At 40.6% G+C, this 10,173-nt stretch overlaps 1 protein-coding gene across 1 annotated transcript in view; it reads left to right on the forward strand.

Moving 5' to 3' along the window:
• nipal2 (NIPA like domain containing 2) overlaps positions 1 to 10,173 on the forward strand; it is a 39,478-nt gene that overhangs the window by 10,397 nt on the left and 18,908 nt on the right. The window contains exons 2-3 of the mRNA XM_032518028.1: positions 8,717 to 8,785; positions 9,751 to 9,919. Coding sequence (XP_032373919.1) covers positions 8,717 to 8,785; positions 9,751 to 9,919 — 238 coding nt within the window. The remainder of the gene's footprint in view (positions 1 to 8,716; positions 8,786 to 9,750; positions 9,920 to 10,173) is intronic.

A 10,173-nucleotide genomic window follows, 5' to 3' on the forward strand; every position in this document is an offset into this window, starting at 1 on the left:
TAGCTTGTAGCTAAGCTAGCAGTCCTTTCAAAAAGATTTTAGCTATATATTATTGATTGCTAACACACCATTCAAGTAACAACCTTCGTTGTGTTTGATTGCTAGCGTGTAGCTGAGCTAGCTGTCATTTCAAAAACATTTTAGCTATCTATGATTGATTGATTGCTAACGTTAGCTCAAAACGCCATTCAACTGACAGCCTTTGTTGTGTTTGATGCTTTGATGAACTTGTAGCCCATAGTGAACCAACTTGGTTAAGTAGGGCCATTTTTACCGTGTTGACATTACAGAAGTCTCTCATTAGCATCTTGTACGCTACTTGTTGCAAAGTGACGCATGCGCAACTCAAATCTGCACTCGACTTAGATCGGGCGTGACAGCCTCCATGTTGGCTCAGTATCAGCAGCGCAGCAGGCCAGTTACACTCTCTCCTGTAAAGCTTGACAAGGTTATTGATTTTTGTTTAGTGAACAGAGCACAGCTGGACTGATGGATGACGCCATCTGTCTGATCATGAATTACCACTGCGCCGTAGTCATCTCTTATACAATACTGTCAGCCCACCACACTCTCTCTCTGTCTGTCTGCTTCACAATTGAGGATGGAGTCTATGATTGCACACCCGCCCACACACACAAATACACACGTTACCTTGCTGCGATATCAGTCCCCTAGGATTCCCATCATCGAGCCGCCCCTCTGCTCCCCCACCTCCTCCTCCTAATCCTGTTTACCTCTCTGATTCACTGCAAGCAGCACACACACACACACACACACACACACACACTGGAGTCTGCTTACCTACAGGTCATTGGAGTCATCAGACTTGGAGTCAAGGTGAGCAGAAGATAAAGACAGACTTTGAAATAGAGTATATGACGTGGTGATTTTTAATTTAAAATTACCCAGAACTCCACTAGGCTTAAACTTATAAATTGATCAGGCTGGTAGGGAGAAGACACAAGGGGTTTTACTTTTAAAGTGGGCTGAGTGTGTGAAATTATGTTGTGTGATAATCAGATAATTCAAAACCAATTGAAAATGGGCTTTAGGTAAGTCTTTGGCCATTTATTCACCTCTACTGTGTGCTTAGAAGCGAGGAAGGGACTTTTGTAATTCTTTTTTTCAGACTATGGATCCCGTGGCAGCGCACTCAGCGCCACGAGGGGACAGAAAGGGGGCTTTGCACCCTCAGTTGTATTTTCTACCCCCTTGTTTCAACATCATACATCCAGAAAATGTACAAACACAACAACATCTTGGCGTCTACATTGCATAAGGGCTTTGCACTACAAACAACAATGTAATCCCATGTGTGGTGATATTTGACAAAGAGAGTGAGCCCTCCACCCGTCCTCTCACTTCATTAATAAATCTATGATTCAAGCTATATCTTGAAAAAAAACGCCGTGCTCAGACCACCACCGGTAGCCTAGCAAAGCTTATTGTTCACGTGTCTTTTGGCAAAGTGGCTCCATTATCAGAAGCTAGAGCAAGCTAGATTTGGATATGGGTGATGGAGAATCAGATCGGGAAGAGATCAATGACCCGTCATTTTCATCAGATTAGGAATCTTCATCTGATGACGAGGAGCGTCCACCTACCCCCGTCATCGCTGCCGCCCTCAGACCCTGATGTGACAGGGGCCTCAGTTACCGTCAAGCGATAGCCTACACATCCTAGTTAGACGTAACCCGTGTAACGTTAGCAGTTTCTTAACTTTTTATAAATATTTTATTATTCAATAAGTGTCGACTCAACCATTTATGGACGGAAATGTCAACCACTGGGAGAGCGCAGTCACAGCTGTGTGTCTAATGTTAATGAAAGCCTAAAGCTCATAAAGTGACTTTTAAATAGTTACTTTGTCAAGTCGCACTTATTATTTAATAAATTAATACAATTACATAGCCACATTTGCGAGCGCTGACCCTGTTGCAGCAGCTTGCGTAAAGTCTGGGTAAATTAGTTGATTTTATCCTACTTTGTGAAAAATAATTTGACCCTTGCAATTTTACCTGCCCCCTTAGTCAATTTACCCTGGCGCCGGGCCTATGTGGCAGTAGTGGTGTGTTACATGATATATCACCAAACATTCAGCCACAAGTTAGTGTGGTAGTGTGTATTGCTGTCATGTTTAGAAATGTTGACAGAAGACCGCAAATTAGACCCTAATTATACTCCAAAGTGAGATGCAAATGTGGGATTCTGTCATTTATTTTCTATGAATACAGTTGCAAATTTTAGAATACAAGTTCAGATTTTTTTTTTGTTCTGCTAGTTCTCACATCGTATTCTAACACTCACATTTTTCACTATATTTACCTTCATATATCTCCAAGTTCCTACTTGGCTATTGTAGTGACATTACAGGTTTTAAATGGCTTCTCTCAGCCAGAGGGCCACAAGGGGATTTTTTGTCGTAATCCCACCTAACTTGAGAAAATTGGCTGAGAAGCTGAGCTCTGTTCCTGGGGGGGCTACCTTCAAATCTAATCACATTCCCATCAGCCTCAGCTGTAATTTGTGTGTAGTGCTAATTAACAAATGCTAGCATGATAACATGCTAATCTCAGATGCTGAACATGTTAACCATTACCTGCTAAACATTAGCACATTGACATTGTCGTTGTGAGTATGTTAGCATGCTGACATTAGCATTTAGCTCAAAGCACCTCAGTGCCAAAGTACAGTCTCACAGAGCATAGCTGTAGACTCTTTGGATAAAGAGAAATGAATGTTTCCTAGGAATTAATATTGTATCACTTTAAGGTGATGATAAATTCAGGGCTTAAAGTACTCCGGCCTGGTGCCGTACCTCCGGCATATGACTATTTAAAAAAAAATAAAAAAGTCCACATTGGATTTGTTTTTGATGCGCTAGGTTTAACCAATGATTGTACTTCCAGCTACCAATGAAACAGGTTCTAATCAGCCAATCAGATGCAAAGTAGGGCGGGCCTTTGCCAAAATGCAAGAGGGTGGTGTGGTCTCCTCGGTAAAGCGGCTAAAAAAAAATGGAGGCAAAGTTTATCAAACTTGGAACATGTAGAAACGGCTTTAGGGCATGAAAAGAAGACGAGGAAAAGGGTGGAGATGGGAATATTTCAACACTGGTGCCTCAAAGGGAGGAAAATACCGTACGAGTATCAAGTATTCACCACTTTGTCACTTTCTGACGTTTTCAACACTACGCAACACTAACTTAACTTTAGTTTTACAGTTATTTTTGGAATTTATGTCTAATAAACCTCATTATAGGAAATTATACCTAATGTTTGAGTCAGAAAAGCAGAAATTAGGAATTATTTAGACTAAAATTAAAGGAATGGATGTTGATTGATAACCACAGACTGGAATATGTCAACTTTTACTCAATACTATTTCAAAACCACTTCAATTTGTTTTTCAAATGCTATAAAATTGAATAAGACGCCCCAAAATTAATGAAAGTAGAGATTTGCACTTGTCAAAGAGCATTGTGTGGAATCAATCATGTTATTTTGGGTTATTAAAAAGACCATTGATATAGGAAAACGGGTCAATTTGACGAATCAGCATGGCACACATGGCCTTGTTCCAGAGTTTAGAGTATATATCAAAACTTAAAAATATTGAAGTTTTAATAAATATACACGAATCAACTAATACCAACGTGGACAAAATCATTAATGTCTGTAATCTGTAATTCTGTACTTGTTCTTGTTTTTGATGATGACCTGGCCAAAGCATCAATAAAATATCTAGATTCACTGTAGGATTATGATATTATTTCAATATGTAACTCTGCATTGACTCTTAATTTATGGTTGGAAGAAGTAAAAATGAATTCAAAACTTTTTACTTCTTAAAAATTATGACTTTTTTTGTTGTGTAATGTAAGAAGGAATTTAACTGTTTTGACAGTCAAATTCACTTAAATGAGCACATATTAAAACATTATACTGTGACATTTTTAAGTTTCAGCCTCAGGATTCTTTTTGACTTTGAGCCCTTTGAATCAGAATCAGAATCAGCTTTATTGACCAGGTATGAAGACACATACGAGGAATTTTCCTTTGGAGCATAGTTACTCACAATGTGCTTACACATTCAAAACAAACAACCCAACAAACAATATATACACACTAATATAGACACACTAATAGATACATACTCTAAACAGAAACAATGTAGAGAGATGAGTGCAATGAAGAGACCAATAAAAATTATTTAAATGTGGAACATAATGCAAAGGGTACTGGGATAAATAGTATTAAGTTATTATATTACAATATGAACAGTATGAACATTATGAACAGTTCTGAAATAGATGATATGAATAATGGATAATAAGTGAGATATGAGAATGAGAATGATGAATAAATACTAATTAAATGGAATAATAGTGGAACCAGTAAACAGGTGTTGTGGAGACAGTGTTACTGGGTTATTGGCCAGAATTGAACCTTCTGTCTGCTGTCTGCTCCTGTCCTTTATGGTGGCAGATCCAAACCAGACAGTGATGGACGTGCAGAGGACGGACTGGATGATGGCTGTGTAAAAGTGGACCAGCAGCTCCTTAGGCAGGTTGAGCTTCCTGAGCTGGCGCAGGAAGTACAGCCTCTGCTGGGCCTTCTTGAGTGGTGTCTGAGTTGGGCTCCCACTTCAGGTCCTGGGATATAGTGGATCAGAAACCTGAAGGATTACAGCAGACACAGGGCTGTTGAGTATGGTGATGGGGGAAGAGTGGGGGGGCTCTCTGAAGTCCACGATCACTCCACAGTCTTGAGCGTTTAATCTCAAGGGTGTTTGACTGCACCAGAAGCCAGCTGATCCACCTCCTGTCTGTAGGCCGACTCATCACCGTCCCGGATGAGGCCAATGACCGTTGTGTCGTCAGCGAACTTCAGGAGTTTAACAGATCTCCTGAGGTGCAGTCATTGGTGTAGAGGGAGAAAAGCAGTGGGGAGAGCACACACCCCTGGGGGGCGCCAGTGCTAATAGTCCGTGTGCTGGATGTGATGTTACCCAGTCTCACCTGCTGACTCCTGTCAGTCAGGAAGGAATTACATAAATATCACACGGAGGCAGTCCAGGACAGTATCCCGAAGAACTTGGAGGTCTTGAGGAAGTGCAGATGTGGATTTTTGTTGATCCTGAGCTGCCAACGTGCAGAAATATGGTTATCTTGATATGTCCCTAGTGAAAGTTAGAACACCCAAAGAAGCAAAGCAAGTGTTTTACACCATCTTATTTTACAAGTTGCAAGTTTAACATAAAAACAAAATACCTGAAGTACATAACAGTTGTGTAAGTGGGATGTGGGATCTTGAAGTTCTGTGTCAGACCTGCATCTCCTATTTTGCACCTGTGATAAAGCACCCATCAGGATGAGACCCTGTTATACTGCTGGTCTCATTAAAAGGAAGGTTACCAAACTTTGTCATCATCATTTCATCTGGCGTTCCTTTGTATGTTTCCCCGAGGTTTATGGGGCCTACAGAAAGATCAGAGGGTTATTACGGCTGTTTTCCTTGCTCAAAAAATAGACTTTGGTCTTTGCCTAATGACTTGAAGAGTATGCTATAATGACAGCTCCTTCCCCTCGGTGGTGGTTTTGTATTTTCCCTAAGGATGTCTAATAATGTGCCCCGAGAAAACGCTAGACGACCTCTGGATTGTGTGATAGTGATCAGTGTTTGGAGACCAGGAGAATTAATTTACACTCCATTCATTCTGGTAGCCTTTGACCACAGTGCTGTTATCTCATTGTCAACAATATCAGATGTTGACTGCCCGTCTTATCTCAGGAATAGACCGCTGGACCTGAGAATTGACTCTCTCCTCATTCTATTGTTTTTATCTAGTGTTGATGTCCTCTTTCCCATCTTTTTCTTACTTTTTCTTTCTCCCTCCCTCCCTATTCCTTTGTTTTAATTCTCATCATTGTATATCCCCGCTCTCTTTTCTCTCTACCCTCCCTCTCTCTCTCACATAATGCTTTTTCAAGGGATAAATACTTAGAGCTTCTTGGCTGCTCCTATACTGATTGAGTTTCTTTCTTTAGGTTATCATCATTCACATTCCACCCCCACTGCACACTTTCATTTCTTTGTAAACTTTGTCCGCCCACAGCCACCCGTATGTTTATGACCTAAAATTAAATTTCCTCGTGGCAATAATTTTCCAATCATGTGGGGGAAGTAGCCCGACGTATTCTTGAAACACTTAAAGTGAATGGATCCTGTTTCTCCTTCCATCACTTAAACACAAATTATGCATTCTGGTTGAGAGTTGGCTTCGAAAAGATGCCCATATTGCCCAAGAATCTCATTATACAAGGCATTTTTTGGAGGGCATCATTTCTCCACAACTTTACTAGCGGCGGGGCTTGAGGGATGGCAGTGTCACCCCATCACTTTAGTCTAGACCGAAATACCTTAAGAGCTATTGGATGGATTGCCACGAAACTCTATACAGACATTTGCAGTGTCCAAAGGATAAATCCCTACTGAATTAAATTATCTTTAACTTTCCATCTAGGGCCATCATCAGGTCAAAATTGTAATTTATCCAAAACGTTGCTTTCTAACCAAATACCTCCAAATGCCTAATGCCATTCCCATCAGCCTCAGCTTTAGTGCTAATTAGGAAACGTTAGCAATATAGCATGATTATACTTTAATGGGGAACCTGGTAAATATTTTACCTGCCAACCATCCGCATCTTAGCATTGTTGTTGTCAGCCTGTTAGCATGCTGACATTAGCCTATAAGTGAAGCCTCAGAAAGCCACTGGCATGGCCATAGGCTCTTAGTTCTGTTGATGTAAAGCTCTGAAAATTTAATCTTGTCCATATTATCAACTTCTACCAACAATTCTCCCAAACCTATTTTTATTGGTCACGAGCAGGGTGTATGTGTGTCTAAGAGCCGTGACACACCAACCCGCTAATCGGCCGTCGGACATTCTGGCAAGGTTGGTAACTCGAGTCTGTTCGGTGTGTTCCGTGCCATCGTCCGTCCTGAGTGGTTCGGGGGGGGGGGCCGTCAGCCTTTGTTTTGGCCGACCTGACGTGCTCAGTCGGAAGGCGGGCACTGCCAGCAGTCAGACTCAAATGACCATTCTGATTGGTGGAGTGAAACACCAGAACCAAGGAGCGGGATGAGTGTGACTTTAGTCTCAAATCTCAAAATCGGACGAAAATGTTTTAAACTGACCTTTGTCAAACTGAAATGAAAACAGATTCAGTAACTATTTCTTGCTTAAAATGTATTTAGGAACACGTTTCGGTGAGTAAAATATGAGATTGTATTCTGAACAAGCCGACATGACAGACTGGCTTTGATTTTCCAAAGAAACCAGACCCATGTGACACGTTCGTCCAATCAGCTGCTATACAGATTAGCGCCACCTGCTGTTCTGGAGGCGTATTACGTCTCGTCGCTTTGGTGCGTTATGAGGCATCTTTTTTGGACCAAGTCAGGGAGACTGATCAGTCCCACTGCCTTTTTAGCCGAGGGTCGGCCGTCTGGTTGGTGTGTCAGGGGCATAAAACTGTTTACCAACCAACCTGCATCAGGATCTTTGTGAGGTGTTGTATATAATTTGAGAATTAACACTTGTATGGTATTTGGGTCAAATTGACCCATTTAAAATTGTTACAAGAAGAAAAATGGTACAATTTACATTTTGTCCACTTGAAAATTAACGGCCTTGCCTTATTTTCTGTGATAAACATGTGACTCAATTCGGAAAATTATTCTGGATCTGACCACTCATGTTTTTTTCCAAGATAAGAATGATCACATAGTGGATTTTTAACATGAATTATAACCTTATAACATAAAAGGAATCACACTTCCATTTTTAATTGTGTTCTAGCAGAGACTGACTGCATTCCCTAAACATATTGTTTGAAATTGAGATAAAGACAATATTTGTTAATAGATTATGAAGTAAAATTTTATTTCAGAGGGGTTTTTAAAACCAACATACAAGTTAAAACATTAAAGCATATCATGGAAAAAAAATGTTGAAAAGTTATAGTATAGTATGTCAAAAAAGTCATAGTATATTGTGTCAAAAAAGTGAGAAAAAGTCACGGTATAGCATGTCAAAAAAAATCTCGTACTATACTATACAAATGTGATACAAATGCAGAGTGTAGTTTTTTTCGGAAAGCGTCATAAAAAGTCATGGTATAGCATGTCAGAAAAAAGTGATGAAAAGTTGATGAAAAGTTATAGTAAAGTACGTCAAATAAAAGGCATAGTATATTATTTTGAAAAAAGTCAAACGTATATTATTTCGGAAAGAGTGTTTAAATGCCATAGTATACTATGTCAAAAAAAAGTGGGAAGAAGTCATGTTATAGTATGTTGTAAGACAACACAAAGGTTAAGAGGGTGAGGGAGTGTTTGTGTTTTTGCAAGTGTGCTTGTGTCTGTTGCTTTTACTGCATGTGAGTGTGTGAGAAATAAAAGTTAGATATCATACTGTAAAACCCTAAAAGCCTCTGTTCTGCAGGAGCACACACACACACACACACACACACACTAGTTCCCTTGTGCCTTTGAACAGAGCACCAATGGAACAGTCTCTGTGGTTGTCATGGAAATGACAGATGTGCCAGCTGGAGAGAAGACTTCAGGGAGTATTATGGGGTGTTTGGAGTTGTTTGACAAGTAGAGCGTCATTTAATCTTGTGCCTGTTTGCGGTTTGTTCCCACAGACCTATCTCCTGGGAATCATAATCTCCATATGTGGAAATGTCCTCATCAGCATTTCACTCAACATACAGGTAGGAAGCGCTGGAATCCAGCTGTGCGGCAGACACTCTGCAAACAGCAGGCACTAATGCCTGGAAAGACTCCTTTTTTACTCTCGAAGCACTGCTTTGTCCTGACAGTTGGCTCTGTGGATCAGGATCTTTGTGAACGTAGGCAGCTGACAGCACAAATAACTTTGTATTTCATAATAAATAAAGCATGTTTGAACTAAATTTAATAGAAGTTCATGTTTAAACATCAGATATGTAGTTCAGTCTAATATTGTAATGCCGTTGTTAAGTTAAGTATACAAACTGCAAATTTGTTGCACTTGTCTGTACCTGATTGTAATACTAATGATGCTCCCTGATGTCTAATTTAGAGAGTAAATGCATTCATTAGCAAGCATACACCCTCTACAGCCTCTACCAGACAGAGCTTGTAGAGGCTGAGGTATGATCCTGGTTTTTTTTTTTCACTGTGTGATTCAGATAACACAAAATAATGTCTGTTGCTAAATTACGCTGTGCTTAGCACATTCAAAGCCTCTTTTGATGCAGGTGCAGAAACTGGGCTTTGTGCCAGCGGCAAACAGGGCGTGTAAGACTGAGCGGGCCTGACAGCATCGACTTAATGTGAAAAAGTGCTAAAAAAAGGCTATTAACCATTGTTCATTAGCCGGTGTAAGCTTGCAAAGACAGGATTGTTAATGATTATGAAGTCTACATTTGTGTTTGCCTTGTACAGCTTCCCACTTCATAGATTTGCTTAATTGCTGTCATGCCTCTTCTGAGATGATATGCTCATCAGCAGACAGTGTTATGGCTTGTTTAGGGTTGTGAGACAGCCTCTGTAATGCTGTATCATAGCTTAAAGTGCACATTATGTGCTGTAAAATTATCTGTATGGTGTATGTTTGTCTCATGCAGCTCTCCAGTTATTAGATCTGCTTAATCTGACTGATGCCTCCGGCTCCTGTTCCCTCTGTTCCTGATAGAAATATGCCCACGTCTGTCAGTCTCAGCGTGGCTCCAAGCCCTACTACACCTCTGTGATGTGGTGGTGCGGTGTGGTTCTCATGGGCGTCGGGGAGCTGGGGAACTTTGCAGCCTATGGCTTTGCACCAGCATCACTCATAGCCCCGCTAGGCTGTGTATCTGTCATAGGTAAGTACAACCTTTTTCCCCTCATCATTATCCATGCATGAAGGCAGGAGAAAGGTTGCTTTCTCTGGGAATAACAGGAAGCATTGCCATGTGAAGTCTGGGTTTTTCTTCTTGCTGTGTCTTGATATAAACACTCCTCTATGCCAAGCACTGACAGTCTGGCAGGTTTTACCCTTGTGTGTGATATCTGAAAGAAACTCACTCAAATGCATTATGAATACAGTATTGGAGCTAGTGCAGGACAGATACTGCAC

The sequence above is a fragment of the Etheostoma spectabile genome, chromosome 6, assembly GCF_008692095.1.
Source record: "Etheostoma spectabile isolate EspeVRDwgs_2016 chromosome 6, UIUC_Espe_1.0, whole genome shotgun sequence".
NCBI classification, from domain to species: Eukaryota; Metazoa; Chordata; class Actinopteri; order Perciformes; family Percidae; genus Etheostoma; species Etheostoma spectabile.